Here is a 27897-nt window from a genome sequence, read left to right on the forward strand (position 1 = left end):
TGGTGGGAAGACTGCTAAGAGGAACAGCATTGCAAAAGGCCTGTGGCAAGACAGACCCTTCTGTCTTGGAGATCAAGTCCAACCCTTTGAGTTCCCAATGAGGAAACAAAGGTTCAGAGTTTATGACATGCCTGGTCATACTACATTAATGGCAGAGCAGAGGCTAGAATCCAGGACTCTTACCTCCAGGTTTAGTTTTCTTCACATTCCACTATGTACCCTAGCAAATAGAGGGAATACTAGAACATTTTATATAATGACATTTGTCACTTTATGGCCCATGACATATTATGGGCAATCCATCATTTTGTAATTTATTTTCATTTAAAAATAATTATAGCCAAAATTTTATTCATGATATACTTTTAATTGCCTTTATGTTTATGTATATACAAGGAATGTGCCATAAATTGTAAATAAACATACAAGAGAGCACAAAATAGGAAAGAATGAACATTCACACATTTCGCACGCAGAAGCCACAACAGCGTCATAATGGCCTGGGAGTGTTAACGTGGCTTCCTAAGTGGCTAAATTACACCCCGGAGATTCTCGCTCAGCAGTGTAAGCTGTTAGTGCTTTCAAACATTTTGGGAAATGCATCCATTGCTCCATTCCAAGCTTAATTGGCATAATAAATGTCAATTAAAGCTCTTTTAAGATTTAAACTGTGAAACTGAAGTGAAACTATGTATAGACTCACATAAGACTTCTCTACGTGAAGTCTCTCCCACAAGAGACATGGTGTATTTGCATTTACCATGGGGTAGATACGTTCTAACATGGATACACATAGCAAACTTGCTTCATGTAGAAAAGAAAGATACTTTCTCTAGCTATTATCCTCAATGCATCACTCTTACATGGCCTATAAACTGTTATACATTTTTACCCGTACATAGAATTCCCTTTTCTTTCAACAAGTGTATAGAGGGCACCAAGTATGTGCCAGGACTAGAAATACAGGAGTGAACAAGATAGAATGCCCCCTCCCATCAGCATGGAAAGATCCTCTGAGATGCTACCAGGAAGCCTCTTCCCATCCCTGATTCTATGTCTACATGTGATTCTTTGTAACTTTTACCTACAAGCCTTAAAAGACAATTACTCATCCAGTGTAAATATAAAACAAGGTCTTTGTTAACTTCTAAACATTGCAAAAACATGTTTTTTGTGTGTCTAATGTACAGTTCATTAATTTAGATGTCAACAAATTCCACTGTAGTTTAAGTAGCCCAAGCTGCCAATTGTTTGATATCATCATCCTCTTCTTCTGCCCTCCTGGAAGATGCTGGAACATAAAATAGATAAAAATTAGTAAGCGGTGACATTCCCACTTTCACCAGAGAAAACAGGTATGAATACAGGTATTAAAAGTTATACATCTATGAAGTAAAAAGTAAGTGTTAAAAGGGATGGGCCTGGGTAATTATTTTAGGCAAGTATCTGACTGTAGGTAGTTGAGGTGTGCAACAGACCTGCTCGGGATCGATGTGCAGCAGAAGACATGCCTGACGTTCGACTCGGCATTCTAGCTGGCTGTGCGGGGAGGGAGGAAGAAGGCACATTTGGAAGGTGGATATTTGTCATCTTCTTATTTAATTCTTCCTGCTCCAATTCTTCAAGTTCTGCCATCAACTCATCCTGAACATAGGAGAAAGAAAGAATTATGAAGTTAACGTTTCAAGAAGTGGGTTTCCTCAAACACAATAATAAGAACATCTGCTACCCAATTGATATGTGAGAACCCAGTGAAACGGAATATTTATTTTAAGACTAAGTCTTTTTTTGCAACACTGAGCAATGATTAAAAAATGAATATTTTGGTTTGTGCAAATTTGTTGTAGTTAATCTTATAATACTTCAGTAAACAGTTATTCAAGTAATTTGTGTTAACTGAATTTATAACTTCCACAGTTTCTAGGAAATTTGCACCTTGCCTGTCATTTTTTCCACTGTATCTTTCCTATTGTAAAAAAGTAAGAATCTGTAAAACTTTAATTGGAGCAAATAAGTACTTCCATCTAGGCTAATGCTTTTGAAAACATAACAACAGGTATAGCAGAGCCATAATGTACAGCAAGTAAAAAGAATCAAAGATACTATGGTGTCTTTGTTAAATTACCAAAGCCAATATAAATCATGCTGTGTGTTTGGGTAAAGAAAACTGCACCTCAAGGTAGGTACACTGTACTTCTTTCTTTTAGCTATAGTCTCAGAGAATCTGGCTTAATCCTAAACTATTCTCTGTCCTAAGAACCTTAGAGAGGCAAGACTAGTTTGAGACTTTAACAGCATAAGTCACCTTATAGCAGATATGACTATGGTAGTTCAGATATAACTGGCTCCATGAATACTCAGGTAGAGTCCAATCCCCACTGAGAGAGCTTGAGAGTCAAAACTAAATTTGTCATCATTTGAATTCTGAGGTTGTCACCATCAGAAATGACCTAAGACACTCTTATGTTTATTTGGCCAAGGAGAGTCTTCATTTATTCATTCATTCATCATTGAACAAATTTATTGAGAGCTCACTCATGGTCAGGTATTGAACTCAGTGCTGGGGATGCAAAGCTGAATCAACAGTCCCTACATTTAAGAAGTTCATTATTGAATGTGGGAGAAAGATACATAAATAAATCACCATCTCGTATTAAAATGAGAGTAACAATACTACGGGCCAAGACAGGAGGTACTTAAGCCAGCCACAACATTTGACCAAGTCAATGTATATCAGATATGCAGCAAGCCTAATGATTAACCACTGGTAAATCTACCTCATGAAAAGGAAATAAATCATGAAAGTGTATGTCATCAGGCCATGTGAAATAGTATGGTCAGTGTACTTGTGAGCTTTCTGGTTTCCCACAAGCTATATGAATAAAGGGCTTACAGAATGAATACTCTGAGGCCTATTTTTGCTCACAAAACAATTAGGAACAAATATAGTAAATATAGTAATGGCAGAACACTATTCCACATTGAAGGTGTGCCCAGAATTGTCAATAGCGCTTGAGAGCTATCAACAGTACAAAGAAGATATTGATATTTTCTTTAATAAGTATGATGACAGAATAATCATCTCCTCCATTGTTTACAGCCTTTGAATACCAAACACCCATCCACTGATAAAATAATTTTAGAATTAAGAAACTTCAGAGATAATCTAGCCATCCAGTAAGTTTCACTTTATAGATGAGAAAACTAAGGGTCAGAAAAGTGAAGGGGCTTACACAAAGTTTAGTAACAAATGGCAGAACCCAGATGTCCTTATGAGCCCAGAGTCCCTTCCACCATATCATAATGCACTCAATAGGTGCTTATTGGGCTAACCAGGGGTAGGCAACCTTTCTTTAACAGGCCAGATAGCAGTATTTTAGGTTTGCTGGCCACATACAGTCTCTGTTGCATAGTCTTCTTTGTTTTTATTGTTACTACTGTTATTTTCTGCGGTCCTTCAAACATGTGATATCCTTAGCTCACGTGCCATACAAAAAGCCTATGGGAAGGATTTGGCCTGAAAGCCGAAGTTTCTAACCACTCATCTACACCATTTTGGTGGGGGGAGGCATATTTTTTATTTTAACTCCAGTATAATTAACCCACAGTATTATATTAATATCAGGTGTACAATATAGTGATTCAACAATTCTATACATTACCCAGTGCTCACCATGATAAGAGTACTCTTCAATCCCCATCACTATTTCACCCATCCTCTCATCTACCTCCCCTATGGCAACCACCAGTTTGTTTTCTATATTTAAGAGCCTGACTTTTTTGGTCTCTTTTTTTATTTTGTTTGTTTTGTTTCGTAAATTCCACATATGGTGGTCTACGCTATTTTTAAAAGTTGATAACACTCAGTTCTCATTTCCTAGGCCTCCATGGAACCACATCTTACTTAGTAGAAAGTCAGGAAGTCAGATTCTTTCTCATACTAATCAGACAACTGGAAACATTTCAAAACATATACTAGTCCTACTTATGTGTGCTTTGAGTAGAACAATTGAAATTCACAGTGCAGACACCACCATTATAATTATAGTCTCTATTATTGGACTGATTAATCTAAATGGAATGTGTGTGTTAATAATGCCACTCCACACTTATTTTGTTTCATGGCCTGAGTAATAAACAGAGGCAGACTAACCTCTAATTTAACAACTACAGAGCATGATACGTCTGTTCCTTGCAGAGCGACACAGTCTGCTTTGCTTTGCCCAGATGTGCGAGCACTTGATTCCTTGTAATGGTGCTATTTAGGCTTCAACCATTAAAAGTCACTAACTTTACATAATCACATACTGCCTCTCCTTAATAGCTGAAAACTTAATTAGGGGGTGGTTTGCTAGACTATATTAATCTTTCTTTTAAATCAGAGCTACCAACACTTTCATTCCCCCCTTGTGAGAAGCACATCACTAACAAATATCACTTATTCTTTAGTGATGTTTAAGAAAATATTTATGAAAACCCACCTGCTATATTTGAGAGGAAGCTATCCTTTTTAGTACCCACAATACTCCATTCTTTACACTGTGTTACCTACCTCATCAAAGTCATCACCAAATCCAGCCCGTTGAGAAAAGGCTTCTGAGATTTCTTGGGCAATATCCTGCTGCTCTGTGATTTCTTGCATCAAATCATCTATTTTGTTCAGATCCCTGGGAAATAATATGTTGTTGAAATATTTTCTTTTCTTTTCTTTTAAATGTTTGTTTATTTATTTTGAGAGAGAGAGAGAGAGAGAAGATGCGAGCCAGGGAAGGGCAGAGAGAGAGAGGAAGAGAGAGAATCCCAAACAGGCTCTCTGCTGTCAGGGCAGAGGCCGATGTGGGCCTCAAACTCACGAGCCATAAGATCATGATCTGAGCTGAAATCAAGAGTCAGATGTTTAACCAACTGAGCCACCCAGGCACCTCTAAATATTTTAGAATTTTACTTTAAAATTATGAATTTGGGGGCACCTGGGTGGCTCAGTCAGTTGAGCATCCGACTCTTGATTTTGGCTCAGGTCGTGATCCCAGGTTTGTGAGATCAAGCCCCGCATTGGGCCCACACTGAGTGTGGAGGCTGCTTAAGATTCTCTCTCTCTCTCTCTCTCTCTCTCTCTCTCTCTCTCTCTCTGCCCCTCTCCCCCACTTATACACACACACACTCTCTCTCTCTCTCTAAAATAAAAATAATAATAAAATGAATTCAGCTATAATCCCATATGAAAAATGAGTCAATTTAATGTGAACTCTTAGTTATTTCAGTAAGATAATAAAAATTTCTGGTGATAGCATTTATCAACTTTAAAAACAACTTGCATTTTGTGAAAATTAATAAACCTGCATACACGCATATATTTTAAATATTTGATAAATGGCCATTACATTTGGGACTCACTAGAGACTATAACAACATTTGTCGATGCATTTTGAAATTTTGTCTGGTAGAACATATGTAGAATTTAATATATGCTGCCATGTATCAGTTCAGCAGGAAATGGTGCCATGGACCACCAAGGACCACCATGACCAACATAAGCTGTGGCAACTCTCACCAGTAACTATCCGACAGCAGCCTTTTAGAGAAGCTAAACTCTGGAACTAGAGATCTTCTAGAATGCTTAGTGGCTCTGAGATCCTGACTTCCTGAGAGCTTTCCCATGGCTGCTGATGCCCAGGGAGAATACTAATGAAAGCAGGATGAGGCCTCCGAAGCTCTCAGAAGAATCCTTAACCTCAGCACAGGAATCCAGGTAGCCACAGGCCCACAACAGACAGCTGCTTTGAAGACAGCTTCTGGCACCTGAACCCCACCGGCCTCTAACCACCAGCCTAAGCAGGCAGTGTCTGAAGGCCAGGATCTGAACTGCTTCACTACCATTCTGTCTCTGAATCATTCCTCCAACTCTGAAACTCGGGCAAACTGACTGAATACCAGAGAAGTGACAATTTACCTCATTATTAAGCAAACACTGCAATTTTGACTCCCAGTGGAATAAATATTGTGCAAGTTTTCCAGACTCTACATATGGGAAGACAAGTATTTTTACATTAAAAAGTTTTCTTTTAGCATCCTCCTATCACCCCTCATTTCCAATTATTATCATTATAACAAATATACAGTGAGCTTATTTATAAAAAGGAGTATGAGGAAGGCACAACTGAAGTTTGGGCCTGAGGTTGAACTTTACTCCAAAGGAATACGGTGGCATACTGCTGCTCAGCTACCTGGAGAGAGAGGCCGTGATTCTGTACTACAGTTTAGCACCCAGCTTTACAGCAATGATAGATTTTTGACTCTGACAGTGACTCTAGTGATCTTTCTGAAGCTATCAAAATGACAACTGATTATCAATGAATTATCAAGGCAAGAAAATGTTAGCAAAGATGTCTTCACTGACCCCAGCCTCCCCCTCTCCCATTTTTCCCATCCACAGACACTTCTCTACATCCTTCAGGCATTTTTGCTCTTATACATCTTTGACCTAGACCTCACTGTCATATCTAATCTCAGGAAAGAATCAGGTCTCAGTCACTGATTTCCCAGCATGAATGTAAAGCAAATTATCACCAGCCCCACTACCACTATGAATATTGGTACTGAGTGCTTACTTTGTGCCAGAAACTATGCTAAGTGCATTGTATCTAGTATCTCATTGAATCTCACAATAACTACATGAGGTAAGTACTATTATGATCTCCAATTTACAGCTAAAGAAATTGAATCAGGGAGAAGCAAAGTAATTTACTCAAGGACAGTTGGCAATGAAACTGGGATTAAATATAACTCAGCAAATGTAACCTCAAATTCATGCTCAAAGCTATTATTCTAGGTCAATATTTCTCAAACACTGGTTAGTATCAGAATCACCTGGAGAATGTGGTTAAAAACAAAAAGGCTCAATCCCTACCCTTCTTCAAGGATCCTGGCCATCTGTGTTCTCTTTTGTAGTTTTCTGGGGTTGACAACCACTGTTCAGTAATTCTAACACTCTCACAAGTGTTGACATTTAGGCCTTTTTAAAACAACAGCATGGGGGGGCCTGGGTGGCTCAGTTGGTTAAGCGTCTGACTCTTGGTTCTGGCTCAAGTCATGATCTTAAGGTTTGGTGGGTCCGAGCCCCCCATCGGGCTCTGTGCATGGAGCCTGCTTAGAATTCTGTCTCCCTCTTTCTGCCTCTCCCTCGCTCACACACTTTCTGTCTCTTTCAAAATAAATAAACAAACAAACAAACAAACAAAAACTGCTGTGTGAAAGCATTTACATGTGGAGTGTCAGACAATATTGAGGCAACTGGGAAACATTAAGAGCAAAGTGAACGTCTTCATTTTTTCATGGTCTTTTTTTTTTTTCCCTACTCTAACTTCTAATCTTTCTCCAAGGGGGCGTTCCATTCCAACATGTCAAAAAGCCTGAAATGAGTAACTCCATTCCTGCCAAAATCATCACATAATTCCACAGGCTCTTCCCAACATTGAGAGAATTTATGACTTGGAGGGAGACCAAATTCACTCACATGTTTTCATGAACTGCTTTCATCGCTTTTGCCGCAAAGCCCATGTTTCTTAACACCTCGGTGTTGGTGTGTGAGTTTTCCAGGGCTTCTCTCTGGAACTCAATGGTGGAAAGTGTGCCATCAATCTGAGTGAGCTGCTTCTCAAACCTCTTCTTTCTCTTTAGTGCCTGTAATGCAGCTAAATAAGGGAGAAGCCACGTTTATCAGCAGAAAGCCCAAGCCACAAACTCAAGAGACATCTGCCCAACACCAACCATAGACTCAGCATTGTCAATCCCTACAGACAATGAGGGTGCCAAATAAAGCTGAGAAACACTAACATCTGCCCTTTCAATCACCTGCAACAACTCCTACTCATCAAACATCTTGTTATTCTTATCTTCCAAAGATCTGGCAAGTGTAAGAGGATGAAAAGTCAGTTTTCATATTTCATAAAATATATCACAGCAGTGTTTCTATCAGTATAGAGTTTTAGGGAAAAGATGGATAAAAATCTATCTTTTATAGATTTTGAAAGTATGATCCTTTATATGTTTTGGGGAGCTATGATAAGTTTCATGGCAAACAGTTGGAATTGTTAGCTTTTTATTGTCATCAAAGTACATAAAAATCCTATTAATTCCCTTATTCTTCTACTTCCCTTAACTCTGGTATACACCAAAAAGAAATTTTTATTTTCCTCCTTTTATCATTATAAAATAATAAAAGTATTTTGCTAGTATGGAAAAAAATGAATAAAAATCATGCAGTAGAAAAACAAAACTTTAGAGGAAGAAAAGAATCTTAATAACTGTCTATTCTAGCCTTATTTCCTTATTTTAAAGACAAACTAATTGAGATCCAGAGAAGTTATGTAACTTTCTTGAAGGTAGATGGTGAGTGGCAGCTGGAACCCAAACCTAGGTTGATGAGCTTCATGTCTTGGTCTAAAATAATTATGAGCTGTCAGCAAGGTTACATCTAACCATGAGCACCCATGAGATCAACACTGCTAGAGTCATATTCAAGAATTAGTAGCAAGCTGGTGAGAGAAAGAAATGTTGCCTTCAGAAAAATATCCAAACACCCTCCCATCAGCTCTTAAACAAAATACCCACTTCATTTGAAAATCACAAAATCACAAAACTTAACAAAGTTTTGACTATGGCACCCTCCCCAAAAGAAGACCCTAAAATATGAGCTTTGATAAGCCATTTAGGGAACGTGCAGGAAAAGAGAAGCAGAAGGATGTTAATATAAAGATAATTAAATGGAACTGACAAAAGAACTCAAGTAGCTTTATGGTTTCAGAGTGAAGCATGTAAGTTATTGCCACAGAGATTTTTAAGAGAAGGCTCTCTTCTAACTCTGTTTTTGTCAATTCATTCTTGTAATCCCAACAGATTTAGTTTGCTTACTCTATGCTTTTTGTTTGGTACACAAAGACTCATAGTCATTATAGTTTGCTAGATTTTACTGGCTATCAGTGTAAAATATTACTGTCTGTCCCATTTACACCTCTTTGCTCTAAATTCCATTTTGCTTTATATTAATGTTTCAGCTTTCCTTTTGTTACAATTTGCCTGTAATAATTTTATGGGGACCTATATTTCATAATTGTTTTCTATTTGCTCTTTTTGGTATACCTATTACAAATAGCATATACTTGGATACGTAGTTTGTGTGACTGTTTTCAACCATTCATATAGTCTCTTTTAATATAAGATTTTAACTCATGTTTATTTATTGTGATAACTGGTATCTAATATGGTCTTTCTATTATCATCTTTTTTGTGTTTTCTGTTATATTCTTGTTTACTTTTTGCTGTCTTTTCTTTATGTATATTGATCAATTTTTTTTGTTCATTTCCCCCCTTTAATTTGTTAGACCATTATATATACTAAATGTATTCCCCTAAGTATGCTCTTATATTTAAAATATACACATACAGGGCACCTCGGTGGCTCAGTCGATTGAATGTTTGACTTCAACTCAGGTCATGATCTCGAGGTTCATGGATTCAAGCCCCACATCTGTCTCTGTGCTGACAGCTTGGAGCCTGCTTCAGATCCTCTGTCTCCCTCTCTCTCTGCCCCTCCCCCACTCATATTTTCTCTCTCTCTCTCAAAAATAAATAAAATTTTAAAAATTTTAAAAAATTAAACTATACACATACAATTAAGTTTTCTATGTTGAAAATTAATCAAAATTTATAATTTATTGTTCCCAAATAAGATTCATTGCTCACCCCAGACCTTCCAATGCTTGATTGAAATAATCTTCAGTTTTATTAGTTACAGATGATTACTGGTTGTTTTACTATCCTTTCAATTTTGAAGGAAACTTAATTCTTAACAATTGCATTAAGTTTGAAGGAAACTTAATTCTTAACAATTGCATCAAGTTTGACAGACACAATTTCAACAGTTTACAATAAACTATAGAATTTGCTGGCTTAATTCCTTACTATTGCCTCTTGTATCCTACATCATCCTTTCATGGAGTATTTGTACTTTACTAGAATAAATCTTAAAGGTTTTTTTTTTTTCCAGAAAGGTGCATAGATATGAATTCTCTAAACACCTATAGGCTTGAAAACGTCTTCATTTTGTTTCAAACTTGAATAATAGTTTGGATTTTTTATAGAACTCTCAGTTCAAAATATTTCAAAAATTCTGACTATTCCATTGTCATTAGGTAATCAATATTTGAAAAGTTAGATGACAATATTATTTGTATCCCTTTGTAGAAAATTTGTTAGCTTATTTCCTCTTTGGAAATGTTTAAGATTTACTTTCTTAGAGTTATGAAATTTCACCAGCCTAGGTGTAAGCATGTGCCTTTTATTTTTTGCTTCTCCCAACTAAGCATTCAGTGGGGTTTTTTTTATTCTGAAGAATTAAGTCTTCCTTCAGTTGGAGAAACTATATGCTTTGAATTTTTTTTTTTTTATACTTCTTTCACCGAACCATTCTCTGTTTTCTCTCTTTTGAAACCTCTATATGATGGATGTGGGATTCCTTGGCTCTATCCTTCAATCTATTAGTTTATCTCTTTTTGTTCTATGTTCTAGGAGAATTACTTAACTTTATATTCTGGATTACCAATTAGTCTTCAGCTAGATTGATTCTACATTTTACCCTTTTGTTTATTTATTTTTAATTATGCTTTTTAACTGGTAAGAATTTTTTTCTTCTAGCTACTCATTTTTATGGCAGCCCATTCTTGTCTTATAATTCAATAGCCTCTTGAATCTCCCTGAAGATACCAAAACAAGTTTTGTGTTAACATATCTTATTTCCTACATCATCTCTTTTCTCTTGAGTTTGGTTGTTTGCTTTGCTTATCTTAACCTTCTCTTTCTTGCAATTATCTTTCACTGAATTTCTTCTGAGTCTGTGTTAAAAGCTCATATTTATAAATGAAAGACTACAATAGTTAGTATAAATAGCTGGGCCTCTTGTAGTTACATAAGTGTGTTTTCCCGTGAGGCCTCTCTCTTGAAAGGCAAGGCTGCCCAAAGCTCTGCAAAAGAAGTGGGTGTGGTATGCCATCAGGCAGGTTTCCTTCCATGGGAGGGAGCAAGTAGACAGGCTTGACAAAGAAAGGCTTTATTTTAGGTGTGGAACATCGTCCTATATCTCCCTGGTAAGTGGTAATTTTCTTCCCCCACGCCTCCCTGCCCACCGTGGAGGTCCAGGGTTATCAGGCTCTGCTCTGCTTCCCTCTCCAGGTGCAACATCACAATTCAAGTCCCTGCTGAACAGTGCTTACACTTCATTCATGAAAGAGTTTTTGTTAGTTTAACCTGTCCTTTGGGAAAGAACTAAAACAATTTTTAAAAAATTACCTGGCATACAGACCTTTCTATGATATTACACAATATCACCCTGTACAGAGGCTCATCACATTAATGACCAGAGCTGTGTGAAAGTTTTCCCCCCAACATGGGGAGAATTACCAGTTGGTGCTCTGCACTAACACTGCGTGTGGATCCATTTCTACTTCTACATTTATCACACTGCATTATAATTATTTGTAAAACCTTTTCTACCCCACTTCCACTACACCAGTCATAAGCCCTTTGAAGAAAGATGTAGCATCCTATTCTCCTGTTTCCCCAGTACCTGGCCCAGTTCCTGGCCCATGGCCAATAAAATATATAACAAAAACTAACTTTGAGTATTTGTTATATGCCAAACTGCTGCTAAGTGCTTTGTGTGAATTATGCCATTAACTCACAAGAACTCCACGAGTAGGTACTATTATTGACCTACTTTACAGTAGATAAAATGAATGAATATTAAATAAATAAACTTGACAATTTTGTGCACACGGTATAATGACAGCATGGCATAATAGAAAAAGTATGGCCTTCAAGGCCAGAGTGTGACTTCTTCTTCCATAGATACATACGTCTGGGTAACACACTTGCTTTCTTTGAGCTTCAGTTTGCTGGTCTGCAAATGGGGATATAATCCCCATGATGCTAGGTGATTGTCTTAAGAATTAGGGATAATTTATGGAAAACACCTCATATAGTGCCTATGCAAGGTAGACACTTAGAAATTACATATTATCATTACTAATAGCAATTATATAACATTCATTAATTTATGCAATTGTGTATCTTATTTCTGAGACCAATGAGCAAGAAGTTCCCTGGCTTTTTTGCCATAACTCACCATAACCAGAACATAATACTAGAATACATTTAAAAATCTTAGAAATATCAGAAAATTTCAGGAAGGTAAACTTCAAATACACATCTCCACCCAACATACCCAGAAGTGGAATGTTCCAAGTATGTCTCCTCCCTATCTTGTTGGGCTGGTTCAGTGTCTATACTTATTTGGAATATAACTGGTATCCATCGGCCCAAAAGCATTTTCCTTTTTTTTTTTTTTAAGAAAAAATTTAAAGTTCTCTATTAAAAAATGCACTGTGTTTCCTAGTTAGAATTAATTTTAGAATACTTTCTGAAAATAAAAAAAAATGCAATTTGATATAAAGGATGAGACTTTGGAGTCACTAGAGTTACATTAAAAAAAATTTTTTTTAACGTTTATTTAATTTTGAGACAGAGAGAGACAGAGCATGAATGGGGGAGGGTCAGAGAGAGGGAGACACAGAATCTGAAACAGGCTCCAGGCTCCGAGCTGTCAGCACAGAGCCCGACTCGGGGCTCGAACTCACGAACTGCGAGATCATGACCTGAGCCGAAGTCGGCCGATTAACCAACTGAGCCACCCAGGCGCCCCTAGAGTTACATTTTAATACTACTCTACCAATTAATAACTGTGCATAATAACCTTGGTGTGTGACTTAAGTCTTAAGTGATGTTCCCTACTTGGGTAATAATAATAGTAACAACAATAATATGTAGATGACAATAGAACATTGTGCACTGGAGTCAAGTTGCCTACTTTCAAACCTAGGCTCCATCTATCCATACCTATGTGACCTATGTGCAACATAAGTTGCTTATTGGAAAATGAAGATATAACTCATTCAGTGGGGAAGGATTAAATGAAATAACATATACAGAGTATTTAGTGCAGTGCCTGACACATCATGAGTGATTACTAAATACAAAGGAGCTTCATAATCATCATCTCCTTCACAGGATTGTCAGAACCATATGGTGGGAGCCACATGGTATAATGCCCAACTTTGCAAATGGTTGCTGTTAATAATAATGAGTTCTGGCTTGGACACAATTTTAAATGCCTATGTTAACATATGGCTTCTGACCTTCAAAATACTTGGGAAAAAATTTGAAAATTCACTAAGAGTTCAGATCTCAACCTATACTTTAATTCCCACACCACACACTACAGATTGGCCTACACCAGTGTTCTAATCTCAGAGGGACCCAAGCAGGTAATGAAAGTTAAGTGAAGCAGAGAGAGGTTACGGAGAAAGGCCTTTTTTGTTTTCTCACCTGTGAGAGAGAAAAAAATAGAGGAATATTAGTCTATATGATAAGAAATAGTACAAGAGCGATAATAAATGGCAGTGGACCCTGGCCCCTGCATCAGGGAGTCAACAGCAAGAAGCAGGGACTCTGGTGACCAGCAGAGCATAAACCTTACTGGAAGCCACACTGCTGACCTCCAGTCCACCGTGACCATGCCCGGCCTTCCACAAACTCAAAAGAAGCAAGAAATCGGGATTTGCATGCAAAATCCTCCAAATTTAAAAGCTGATTCACATTTTTCCAAACACTTTGTGTGAGCAAACCCAGTGATTTCTGCATGGCTGGATCTGGCCCCAGGACGCCTGACACTTGCTGTGACTTCTGCCTGGCACAGTACGCTTCTCCCAAACACTAAGACAAGAGGCTTATGTTCCAAAAGCCAAGAAGTGTATGTGAGGAGTCTCCCCGTGAGCTTGCACAGGAAATGATGATGCCTCAGACCCACCATGAGTTAGACAGGCTTTGATTTTGTTTTCTAACACATGATTTGGGGAAAAAAACAGCTGCATATTTTTAAAGACATGGAACAACTACTGCAAATTAAACTTTGCTCCTGATTTGGCAAAGAAGGACGTTTTTAGAGCCATGCAATTTAACCGGTATAGAAGGTGCAACTCGATCTTCCAACTCCTGTATGTGCTTTTAAGCAGCTGGTGAAACCTGTATAACATTCCTTCTAAAACAAAAGAATCTACTATATTCCTTTGCAGTGGAGAGACAGCCAGGAGTTTTGTCTCTTCACTTAACAGTGACGTTCCTTCAGCAATGGAGATACAGAACCGTGACCTGCATATTCTGCTGCTGGGAGACACAGCAAGAGTTACTACAGCCCATTCAGGACTGCGGCTGAAATTTAAGAATTACTCACTTGAACCAAAATTCCACTAGCCTTAAGCAACTTTACTCAACTACTACTTTGCCAGAGGAGGAAGACTTCCAGTCATCTATGAAAAACAACTAAAAACAGAAAAAAGTTACAGTTTCATTGTTCGTATAATGTACAGGGCATCGTGGTTGTAAAGGTCAGTCTGTTCTTCACTCATTCGGAGTGCACAAATGTGTGCATCGCTAATCCACTAGTTTGCAAAAAAGGAAGAACATTATAGAAACCATCATATCCAGTGACTATAGACAAAACTGTTTGTGAAATATGAAGCTGCCTTATGACAGCTCTTCTCTCTACCAGGAATGGATGGTCTTTAGAGAAGGCCTAAAAGACGGGGCTTGGAAGAGAAATCCCAGAGAGTGCTGAAGATACACATGTCATATCAGATGAAAGGCTAATATCCAAAATCTATTAAGAACTTATCAAACTCAACACCCCAAAAATAAATAATCCAGTTAAGAAACGGGCAGAAGACATGATCAGACACTTCTCCAAAGAAAACATACAAAATGGCTAACAGACACATGAAAAACTGCTCAGCATCACTCATCATCAGGGAAATACAAATCAAAACCACAAAGAAATACCGCCTCACACCTGTCAGAATGGCTACCTAAAATTAATAACTCAGGAAACAACAGGTGTTGGTGAGGATGTAGAGAAAGGGGAACCTTCTTACACTGCTGGTAGGAATGCAAACTGGTGCGGCCACTCTGGAGAACAGTGTGGAGGTTCCTCTGAAAGTTAAAGATAGAACCACCCTATGACCCAGCAACTGTGCTAATAGTGCGTGTGTCAGAGGGCACACACCCCAATGTTTATCGCAGTACTATCGACACTAGCCAAACTATGGGAAAAGCCCAAATATCCATCAACTGATGAATGGATAAAGAGGATGTGGAATATATATACAACGGAATATTGCTCGGCAATCAAAAAGAATGAAATCTTGCCATTTGCAACCATGCGGAGTGTTGCAATACACTCAGAGAAAGACAAATCAGAGAAAGGCTCCATCAGAGAAAGACAAATACCATATGATTTCACTCATATATGAAATTTAAGAAACAAAGTGTATGAACAAAGGGGAAGGGAAGGAAAAATAAAATAACAGAGATGGAAGCAAACCATAAGAGACTCTTAAATATAGAGAACAAACTGAGGATTGCTGGGGGGTGGGGTGGGTGGGGGAATGGGCTGAATGGGTGATGGGCATTAAGGAGGGCACTTGTTGTGATGAGCACTGGGTGCTGTACGTAAGTGATGAATCACTAAACTCTACTCCTGCAACCAATACCACACTATATGTTAACTAACTTGAATGTAAATAAAATCTCGGACAGAAAAAAAAGAGATACATATCACACATAATTGGTCATGTCCTCTTTTGCTTTTAACTAGGAAGTATCATAATCATGTTGTTTTATTTGAGAAACTTTAAAGTAAGCCCTGTTCTTACTCACATACAAATCATTTCATTAAGTAAATAATACTTTCTATTTATGTCACCTTGTTTTAGTTCTTGAAAAACACAGTCTGAATAAGCATCCTGATAAGTACAAATGGAATAAAAGCAAAATGTTTCTGTTCAAAGTCACAGGTTAGATAGAAAGTAGCTGGGAGAATACTAGAAAATTCTAAGGTTCGTTTGGCCAGGACCGCCCCATTATGAATTTCCCTGGCCTTCTTCAGTTTAAAAAAATATTCTTTGTCCACTCATTTCAGCTGCTCCACAAGTATATACTGTAGATCTACCACACTGCAGGGAAAAGAAATGAGGCTATAATCTCAGAGGATGCAGATATGAAGTGGGCATTCAAACATCAGTGAACAAGCATTTATTAAACACCCACTATCTTACAGAAATTGTGACCACAGATACTAACATGTGTAAGTTACATTTCAAGTAGCAGAGGAGACATAGAGGGAGAGTGACAAGAGACATGTACAAGGTACAGTAGATGCGCAGAGAAATGTACACACTCTCCCTGGAGGGTGAGGTCAGACATCAGAAAGGAGGCGATGTAGATGAAGCCAGGGTAACAGTCTACACTTATAATCACCCACACTAGTCAGGAAGGCACATGAATGATAAAAAGTGTCACACAAAGGATTCCTCCCAGCCCCCAACCTTCTTCCTGATGCAAATCTCCTACTAAACCATGTGAAGTTTCTGGCAGAGATATATTAGAAGCCAGAATCTATAAACCCCAAAATAGAGCAAATCACACCGGCTTGCCACATTAGCTGGGTCTTATAAACAACCTCCATATTTTCAGAGGTCTCACCAATAGTAAATGTCATCAGGACATAAGCTGAGGAAAGGACATTTGGAAGTGGAATACTGCTGTAAGCAAGCCAGGAATGTTGGAATGAATTTTATATAAAAAAAAGAGAAATGGTGATTAATATTATAAAATATAAAAGATTAGAAAGTGGATAATTAGTGCCCTCTTCCATCTCCAGAAAGATAGGAAATGGGCAAAGGATATTAAAGTTATTTTCCAACAGAAATGATGCTACTCTCCTCTTTCTAAAAAGCTCACAGCTTCTTTTGGAGATGAAGCAGTTCTTACCGCCAGGACGTTACATAAGAGATACTTAAATCTGAGAGTGAAAGGTCATGTCCAAAAAGTGCTATCAGCCTTGAGTTGTCAAAAAAGGAAGAAATGCTTGCATAAGACTCATTCTGAATATCCACTGAAATTCTTATTTCTTATAATTAATTGCTTCAGAGGTCAACTGCCAAGCAAGTCGAATTAACCTGCTATTGGAACAACTTACCAATGTAGTAATTAAAATGTACGTGATATTCCTTGTAAAAACCCAGTTACTGTTTGACCAGGCAGAATATATAACTAATTGAGTGGATGAGTTTTCTACCTGCCACTAGTATTATTAGTAACCTCACGCACTGGTAACCTCTATGAGCTTGCTATTGCCTAGAATGTAGGGAAAACAGTATGAATATGAAACCAGCAAATATTAAACAGAAAAACTCAGAAATAGCTGATTATGATTAATTCTACAGGATAAGCACATGTACCTATAGATGAAATTCTATATTGCATGTGTATATATGTATACATGTATACAGACGTGCATATATCTGTATATACATGTGTACATGTGTGCACAGGTGTTTGTATTTACATGTATGTATTTGTGTATGAATATGTGTATGTATATGTATAACATAGTTTACTTGTAGCATATTCCTTGCTCACATGATGTGCCAGTATTTCCTACTACTGTGTCCGTGATTTGCAGATGCTCCTGAGGACCAACAAACTGTATCTGTATAGTGCCTTTCAGCTCTCACTGTCTAGGATTCTATGATTATTCCCTTGGGATCCTAAGATCAACACATCTTGAAAAACATGTATCTCCTATCCTTAAGATCACTATTTCTATTTGAAATTCTTTATGAATAGGTTTACCTTGCAATTGGTGATGAGCTGCACTATTCTTTAACTTTTCAAGTGTAAGTGGAGAACGATGCTCAACAAAGGAAGATAGTTTACATAAATACAATTTTTCAAATTGCTTACAAAAAGATAAACCAAAGGCTCTTACATATGTGATCTTTAATATGTATAAATTGGTTTAACATAATAATAGCATTTTTTCTTGCTGCGGTGAACAAAGTATAAATTTTAATTAGGATAATATCTTTGTTCAAACTCTAAGGCTATATTCACTTTCACTTACATGTACTAAATATATGGCAACAAATGGTCATGGGGGGCACGCCTGGGTGGCTCAGTCAGTTAAGCGGCTGCCTTCGACTCAGGTCACGATCTCGTGGTTTTTTAGTTCAAGCCCAGCGTTGAGCTCTGTGCTGACAGCTCAGAGCCTGGAGCCTGCTTCGGATTCTGTGTCTGCCTCTCTCTGCCCCTCCCCTGCTCACACTCTGTCTCTTTCTCTCTCTCAAAAACGAATAAACACTTAAAAATTTTAAAAACAAAAGACCTTCAAATTAAAAAAAATTGGTCATGGAATTAGCACTGCTCACTGAGAAACGCCGTTTGAACAATGTAACTGCTAAAGCAAATAAGACACACCTGTAACAGATAGGTAGCCTATCGCACTACGTGAAAGCATCAAAGAGATTCAACAGAAATTCACGTTTAAATAGAGAATGAAATATCAAAAGTGTTCAGTATTTGGTTGCATAATTATATTTCTCTAAGTTTATATGAAAGACAAACATAAGAGTATCAACTTTATTTCATTAAGCCAGATGGCTAACATTCAATTTTATTTTTTTAAGTTTTTATTTATTTTATTATTTTTAATATTATTTAGTTATTTATTTATTTTGAGAGAGAGAGAATGCATACCTGACAGTGGGGGAAGGGCAGAGAGAGAGAGAGAGAGAGAGAATCCAAACAGGCTCTATGCCTGGAGAATAATAATAAAAATGACTATTCCAGAATATATAATGCTGCTCCAAGTTCACAAAGGGGGAAAAAATAGATGTAGTTACACAACACAAGAAATGGTACCAATTACCCTACGAGAAGTAGCTACAACACATCAGCAAACTGTCAACATCTGTGCCACGGAACCTTGAAAGAATGATTCTAGAAGAGAAACACCCTGCACTCCAGTTTCTGAGAGATTAGAAAAGAAGACAACGATAACGAGAAGCCAATATGAGCCCCCCAAAGATGAAAAATACCAAAGTAATCTCATTGGCTTGTTTTCTTTGGGTGACTAGATGCTGACTCAAGGAAAAACCATAGACCACCCACTAGCCTTCTAACATTATGCACATCAAAATCGACCAGAAAGCCTTGAATATCACAATCCTAAACTTATCCCAGATTTCTTGAAACAGAATCTCCTGATGTGGCATTTTAAAAAGCTCTCCAGGGGCGCCTGGGTGGCTCAGTCGGTTAAGCGGCTGACTTCGGCTCAGGTCACGATCTCGCGGTCCACGAGTTCGAGCCCCGTGTCGGGCTCTGGGCTGATGGCTCAGAGCCTGGAGCCTCCTTCCGATTCTGTGTTTCCCTCTCTCTCTGCCCCTCCCGCGTTCATGCTGTGTCTCTCTCTGTCTCAAAAATAAATAAACGTTAAAAAAAAAAATTTATAAAAAGCTCTCCAGGTAAATCTGATGAAGCTATCAGTTTCATAAAGGGGCATTTGTGAAGCAAAGTATATGCATATAGTTTGGTTTTGAGAATAGAACCCACAAGGTATACTGAAGCATTCTTAGGGGAAAGAGAAAAAAATGGAGAAAAAAGATGATATGGGCTAAAAATGTAGATCAGGTATATTTATAGCTAGATAAATAACTGAATTCATTGAGCGTTGATCTGTCAAATTGGTAATCATGCCTTAGCCCAATCTTAGATGAAACATTGTTACTGTAATGCAGAGGTATCCTGGAATGAAATCTTTAGAGGCATGTCACGAGGCTCTGTCCTTGGGTTCTGTCTTATTCAATATATTTTAACAAAGTCTTTGTCAGGGAGGAAAAAAAAAAAAAAAGCCTACTGATCAAATTTGCAACTAAAAGAAATAGCTCACCTATAAGACAATAAAATTAGAATTTTAAGACTTAATTGAAAATAAGATGATATGTAACAAATAAATGTAAAATACTGAATGCAAGTTTAACACATTGATTTAAATGGGGAGAGGGTAAATCTGGCTGGGACTTTTAACTCCGAATCCACTGGCGAGAAGCAACTGATCTACCTGTGAAAAAGCATATGCAAACTGAGGCAGTATTAACAGAACAAAGGAGATAAAAAGCCCAGGGCATTCTGCCACTCTGTACCTAAGTGTGTGAATAAGGGTGTAGGTCCACTAGGATCCCTGCCAGGGCTCAGAGGGGGGAAGGCAGGTAGTAGGAAAGTGAGAAGTTTTAATACCACAACTTCAGTGAATAGGCTCCCAGGGCTGGTTCAGATGTTTTAGTTTCCTCCACCATGGAATGAAAGCCCAGAAGGAGCTCCTGAGGTGGGAGAGAAACTGGGGGTGAAAACGGAGGAAGGGTCACATTTCCATTGATCTATGTTTGCCAGAAGAAAGAAGACCAGTTGACTGGAAAAAAAGACCTGACCCCCATGTGGGTGCTTAGTGCCCCAGGAATAAAACTCTTTCTTTTCTCTGGTGCCAGAATACACAGGGTATGGTACAAAGTATCAAACAATCAGAGGAATGCAGAACACTTTATGATGATGCTTGGTTGTAATTTGAGTATTAGAGACCTCTGAGACCCTTCAAAAGGATTATGGAGTAGTATGCACTTCCCTAAAGAAAACAAATTCAGATGGTGAAGGAGGATCTGTCAAAGCTTTGGAAATGTTTCTTCAGCAGTCAACAGGAGGGAGGTGGGTAGAAATTTCTCGTCTGGGTCTCAGGGTGATGGAGGAGGAAGGAAGAAACAGGAGGAATGGTGAGGGAAGAAAACAGAGTAGAGAATAGAGGCTTCCAGCTTAGCAGCTCATCGAACAATAAACACGTCCTATGTTCCCAAGCTGTAGTCGGCATCAGAATCATTGAGTTATCTGTTCAAAGTTCAGCTTTCTGGGCACTGCACTCGACGTACTAAATGTGAATTTTGAGGGGGTCCTTGTGAGTCTACATTTTAACAAACATCCTCAAAGAATCCTCATGTAGTTGATCTGAGGGCCACGTTTTGAGAAACTCTCTTAAGAAAGGAGGTCACAAGGTAAGTAATATCTCCCAAGGGAGCTCCCATCCATCAGGGCCCTGCATTCTGTATCAGTCTCGTATTATGTGAGCCATGCATGCTCTTGCCCTCACTACTTTGGCAAAAAAAGCTGACACACAGCTGACACAGATGTGATTCTTTTTATACAGAAGTCCTTCTGGTCCCTCGTGTCTGAGATTGCAGAATTCAGCTCCATGACAACTACATAATAAAAAGCAAACTCAAGAGCCCCAGGAGGTTCATACACTGGGCCAAACCAGTGGGATCGTGCATGCACCCCAACTCCAAGGAAGACCAAGTCTCAGTCATGACTCTGGAAGCAAATTCATCCTTGGCAAAAAACAGTACAGGCTTCAAAGTGCGCTGGCTCACTCAAATACAAGACTCTCTGCCCTAGGGTCTCATTCACCAAACAGATACCCGATGAAGAGGTAGAATGGCCTCAGAGCCAAGTTTCCCTGGAATCATGTGTAATGATACTGAGGAGGGATTGTGGCCAAATTTGCTCCTTCCTACTCTCCACCTTTCATCTCTATCTGCCCACTTCCCACAGCCTGAGGCCTGTGGATAATCCCAGACTGGATCTGTATCTCTCCACATAATTATATATTTGAAATTCCTGCTCAGCTTGGGACAAGGTGAGCAACAGAGCCAGGCTGGGGGAAGAGGAATGAGAGGCACTTAGGGTACAAATTTAAGGGGGCACTCACTCTCAAGGTCACCCTAGACCCGGCCCTGGTTAGCAAACCTCAGCACAGTAAGGGGTGACTGAGGAAGTGACTGAGGAAGGTGAAGTTGAGGAACAGGAGACACAGAGAAATGGCTAATGTCCTCAAATACATGAAAGGTCTTCACATGGCAGATGGAGTAGATTTATTCGAAGTTATTCCAGAAGACAAAATTTGAGGCAGTAAGTAGAACTTAGCAGGAAGCCAATTTCAGCTTTAAAAAAAAAATGCTACTGTTATCACAATGACTGATAACTTACAGAGCATTGAATTAAGGACTTTACACAATAATGTCATTTATCCTCACAACCGTGAGCATCAATCTTATCCTTGCCATCGATAGACAGGCCTCGTAAATGGTGCAAAGTCACACAGTGTCTAAGTGCCAGGGCAGAGCTAGGAATCAAACCCAGGTTTGTCTGCTTTGGAGCCGAACTCCTAACTAAGACACTAAGTTACTCTCTATCAAATGTGTAAAAACTGGATCATGACCTTACATTTAAGCACATTATAACTATGGCCATCTCTTAGGGATATTATTTTCTAAGAGACCTCATAAGGGAGGTTAGAGTAGTGACCCCTCATGGGATGGAGCCCTGCATCAGGCTCTACGCTGACAGCACAGAGCCTGCTTGGGATTCTCTCTCTCTGTACCCCCCAAAATAAAAAAATAAATAAACGTTAAAAAAAAAAAAAAAAAGAATATCAACCCCTAAAGTGTTCCACCAGACCAGTGTGGCAGGAAGGCGGTTGCAGTATGCTGAGATACGGATTCCTTCAGCTACAGAGGCCATAGCCTGGGGCGTCAAGAGTCCCCAAGCTGTTAGTCCCTGGTTATCCCAGTGAAGCACACAAATACTATCAGTGTCATAGATGCCCATATAGATGCCATCATGTGAAAACAGGAAGCATTCAAGACGAAAGGACCTTGTATTTCTAACTCATTAACATTACTATAGATTTAAGTTACTCATCCTTAAGCCAGGCACTTTTAAAAATATTGATGACTGAGCCCCACTCTATTCAATTATATCAGAATCTATGGGTGTGGGACCTGGGCATCAGGGTGACTTAATATTAAAAACTGCTCCAACTGGAGAGTGTGATGCTAAGTGAAATAAGCCATACAGAGAAAGACAGATACCATATGTGTTCACTCTTATGTGGATCCTGAGAAACTTAACAGAAACCCATGGGGGAGGGGAAGGAAAAAGAAAAAATGAGGTTAGAGTGGGAGAGAGAGCCAAAGCATAAGAGACTCTTAAAAACTGAGAACAAACTGAGGGTTGATGGGGGGTGGGAGGGAGGGGAGGGTAGGTGATGGGCATTGAAGAGGGCATCTTTCGGGATGAGCACTGGGTGTTGTATGGAAACCAATTTGACAATAAATTTCATAAAAAAAATAAATAAATAAAAACTGCTCCAGATGATAGGGCTCAAAACAGAAAAACTGAGGTACCTGGGTGGCTCAGCTGGGTGAGTGTACAACTCTTGATCTTTTGGTTGGTGGGATCCAGCCCTAAGTGGAGCTCTGTGCTGATAGCATGGAGACTGCTTGGGATTCTCTCTCTCCCTCTCTCTCTCTGCCCCTCCCCTGCTCAAGCTCTCATGCTCTCTCTTGCTCTCTCTCTCTCAAAATACATAAATAAACTTTAAAGAAAGAAAATAAAAAAGAATAAAAGTTAGTAGTATGTAAAAAGTTTGCTCTTCCGTAAAGGAGATTACCACCTATGAAGCAGGGGTAATCTACATAAGCTACATCAAGTAATCTCAGACCTAAAATTTATTTTTATTTTTATTTTTTTAAGTTTATTTATTTATTTTGAGAGAGGGGTGGGGGGAGAAAGAGAATGAGCGGGATAGGGGCAGAGAGAGAGGTAGAAAGGATTCCAAGCAGGCTCTGTACTGACATAGCACTGAGCCCGATGTGGGGCTCAAATTCACAAACTGTGAGAGCATGACCTGAGTCAAAATAAAGGGTTGGATGCTTAACCATCTTAGCCACCCAAGCACCCCTCAGACCTAAAATTTCAACCAAATTATAAATCTTGCTCCAAATGTTAATCTTAAAGATCAACAGGGCCTTGAATATCATGGGTGTTGCAAAAACAATTTGGTGGTGCACGTTCAGGTTCTTTTTGGTAGATTATGGTAACTACCAAAGAAGTTTGAGGTGAGAAGAATTAGCTATGCCTGCACAACCTTGGCATAAGATACAGTGAGAGCAAGTTTCAGACTAAATGCTTCGTAAACAAACATACACCGCAAGCAGGCAAAAACTCAGGATTCCATGAGTTCAATGAAGTCCCAAGTGTATGTCTTTTCAGGGCCTCCAATCTACCTTGTATGAAAGGCTCCCTGAAGGCAGTAACATCCCCTAGTAAGGTGCTGTGCCCTGTGGGAGGTGCGATCGGGCAGAAATACACATGATCCAAGGACTTTTTTTTTTTTTTATGTTATTTATTTATTTATTTATTTATTTATTTATTTATTTTTATTTTTGAGACAGAGAGAGGCAGAGCATGAGCAGGGGAGGGGCAGAGAGAGAGGGAGGCACAGAATCCGAAGCAGGCTCCCGGCTCTGAGCTGTCAGCACAGAGGCCGACGCGGGGCTGGAACCCACGGACTGCAGATCATGACCTGAGCCGAAGCCGGACGCTTAACCGACTGAGCCACCCAGGCGCCCCAACACGTGATCCAAGGACTTGACATGGCACTGATCTGAGATCAAGCCTCAGGTAGCATTCTAAGTTGGTTATACCTCCAGTAGATTCTTATCACCTGTTCTTACAATGGGAAGCAAGGAAGTGTCTCAAACTATTTTATTCAATCCATATATTTAGGATATCTATAATTTCCCCAATGAGATCTCATTTCTAACATTCATTGCGCTAATTTAAAAGTTACTTATTTTACCAATAAAACCCACTTTTGACATTCAGAATGCTGGCAAAACTTCTGTTGTAGAGAAATAGATTACTGAAGAATTTGTAGTCGCTAGGAGTGTGGTTCTTTCTGATACAATGCTAGCTGATCAGCCATGTCTAGAAGTAAAACTTTACTGCACATACATTATATCACTCAGATTATAATGTAAACTACAGCTCTTATACCACAATATACAGCCCTGTATTATATACAGCCTTATATAGTACAAGGTCTATTTTGTACTAATTATATTGGGCCTGATTACACTATGTGTGTGAAAATATTTCTTGGTAGCTAATGGAAAACAGAAACTATTGTGTATATGAAGCTATCTGGTTTATTTGGAAGATGCTGATATTGACAGGGTTTCTGATACAGAGGCCCGTGAATTCTTTCCATAGTTTAGAGCACAGATGAACTCATGCTAACTACCCTGTTTCTACTCTCAGAATCACTGTAAAATCAGGTGTGGGCTAACACCAGTGAAGTTTCCAAGGATAAATGACAAAGAATAAGTGAATTTTCAAACCCCAATTGATTATTTGCACATGATACTTGCATCTGTAACTTCTCTGATTAAAGAAAGTTAGATTGATGCTCTTAATTAATGTTGTCTTTAATTTTGGGTGTGGGGTCTTTACATAGTCAACCTGTAACACTCTTTAGTGCATTACCAATTGGAGACCATTTCTGAAAAAAAATCAATAAAACCTATATTATCTTACATTTTTTATCTTCTGAAAGCAAAACCTACATTTTCACCACTTCTTAAGAGCAGATGTTCGATTTTTAAGATTTTTTAACCAGTATTTACTGAGCAACCACTGTAGATAAAGCGATACACAGACCCACAAGGATGACAGACAGAAAGACATCCCTTGACAGATGTTATGCAAATTTCAGAGTGCACATCAAACTGAAGAGGAAGAGCAGAGAAACAGAACTACCAATGACTTTTTAGCAAGCCATAATGGCATGGTATTCTCTTTAGAAATTGCCATTTAACAGCTTCCCAAAGTATTTTCAGACATAGAGTAAAAATAGAAACCAGCATTTAACTCTAAAACAGGCTATAATGTAGACGAAAGTTATATGCAGTAGCAGAGAAAAATGAAACTTGGCCGTTTTATCGTTGGTAATAAGTGGACACAAATGTATCAGGCACATTTTTATGGGAAGCAGCAGAGTTTTTCAAGGTCAACTCCAGAAGACATTATTCCTTTCCTGCATTAAACAATGGCGGCATCATTCAGGGCTAAGTAAATCTTCCCAAGGCTTTGTTATGACTAAAGAAGCCTGACTTGTGGATACAAATTCAGGGTTAGGTGGTGGACACAGTTCTGTATTACCGCTTCTGTTTCTGAGGTGGCCATTACAAGACCACTTCCATTTCTAGTGTTACCACACCAAATCACTTCAGCTTCTTCCTGGGCTTTTATATATGTGCTGTTTAGGTCTATTCTCTATAAAGAGAGCAGTACACTGAAGAAACCAATTAACTCTGGACAATAACAAGGGTTCAAGGTGTGACAGGAGCACCAAGAATCATTACTGGTTCAAAGTCCCTTGTGTGGTAAAAACCAGTAATAAGAAATATAATATTTAATTCCCTGCTTTTTTTAAAAGTAATGTCTCAACTGCACAGCAGCCAACTAAACTTTTCAATGGCTGAGGAGCCAGGTGAACCAGAACATACCAGAAAATACTTCACTAGAGATTTCCATGCAACTTAAAATGTATGATTTGATATTTATAAACACACAGCAGAAAACCTGATATTTGAAGTCTGCAGGGCTGGACTAGGGTAAGTCAGAACAGGAGTAAAATTTAAAGGGTACCAAAAGTTAGTAATCAAGATAAATAATATTTTAATGCAATGTTTTTAAAAATCAAAATCAATACAAAAAATTCATGATGGACAAAACATTACATTTCTAAAAAAAAGAATGTTAAATTAAAAAGTGCTTTATAGGACGACATAAGAGCCAGAGGCAAAAAGAAAAAGAAATCAACAATACCAATTGTCTTTATTTAAAATTTTTGATATTTTGTTCATCATGAGGTTTTTGCATTAATTCTGAACTTTTAAAATATTGCATTAAAATACCGTTCATCTTGATTGGAACTACCTAACATTTTGCTATCTAGGATTATGCTTGGCTCAGCTCACTCCAGTTTTGGCCCTGGCGGGGGGGGCGGGTCAATACCAGTTCCTAGAAAGGCTGTGGGAGCAAATCTGGCCTCCTGGGATACAGGTGCTGTGGGCAGATTTTCCCCCAAGGAAAGGGCTGGGGACAGAAGGGGGACAGCTCATGTCTGCGGCCAGATCCCAAGCCTACCTCGCTTATTCTGCGTGCCGTGCTTCTTGGCCAGGGCGAGTTCTCTCTGGATTCGATTTTCCAGGTACTCTTGTTTCTTGCTCAGCATCTCCTCTGTCTCCCGAAGTCGGGCCAGGGCCTCCTGGGGGCTGGGAGCAGCTCTGCTCTTAGAAGAGCCTCCCCCTTTAAAGAATTTGCCCAACTTGCTCATGGCTGTGGATCTGAGGGGCGAGGGGTCCCGGGAGAGTCTCAGGAGCGCCCGGGGCCGCGCCTGGGGAACAGGTGAGCGAGATCGTCCTCTGGTCTCGGGGGCCCAGAAACTGAAAGGCAGCGCTCCCAGGGAGTCAACAAGCCGTCGGGGGCAGGTGACACACACTCCTGGGCACTTCCTGGCAGCCGGCTGGGCCCCGCCCCTCCGCGCGGTTAGGGCGGGGAGGCCACTGGAGTAGGACGTGGCTGTCCGGTCCGGCGCCGCCCGGCCGTCTGGGAGTTAAGGAAGAGCAGAGCAAAGAGTTGGAAAGATTGCCGGGACTGCAACAAAGTTGCCATTTGATCCACGCTGAGGACACACCTCGGGGGAAGGACTGCCTCGTTTGTGAATGGCTCCGAGAAAAGCCCTTTTCCAGGGGACTCCCGCGGGGCCTCGAAGTGTGTGATAAGAGCGCTTTACCGACCCAGATTTTTGAAAAGTACTTTATTCCACGCATGTGTTTTTGTTTGTGACTGCTGTGAGCACAGTGTTTCTGTATTCAGATCTCTGACTATTCAGATGTGTTCATCTAAGTGTATACCGTGTGGGTGTGAGTGTGCAGAGGCACGGGCTTCCAGGACGTTTTTCTGCCACTCGGAGGCAGGTGTGTGGCCAAGCGGCTTCTT

The 27897-nt window shown here is 39.2% G+C and overlaps 1 protein-coding gene across 1 annotated transcript; it reads right to left on the bottom strand.

Annotated features, from left to right (window-relative positions):
* CHMP4C (charged multivesicular body protein 4C) lies at positions 1-27477 on the bottom strand. The gene is made up of 5 exons (XM_049633226.1): positions 27043-27477; positions 7514-7691; positions 4553-4667; positions 1479-1644; positions 1-1291 (listed from the first exon to the last, which is right to left on the bottom strand). Exons 1-5 carry the CDS (start codon positions 27230-27232, stop codon positions 1227-1229), a joined length of 714 nt encoding a protein of 237 aa, XP_049489183.1. The 5' UTR covers positions 27233-27477; the 3' UTR covers positions 1-1226.
* Positions 27478-27897: the final 420 nt, after the last annotated feature.

This window comes from Panthera uncia, chromosome F2 (assembly GCF_023721935.1).
Source record: "Panthera uncia isolate 11264 chromosome F2, Puncia_PCG_1.0, whole genome shotgun sequence".
NCBI classification, from domain to species: Eukaryota; Metazoa; Chordata; class Mammalia; order Carnivora; family Felidae; genus Panthera; species Panthera uncia.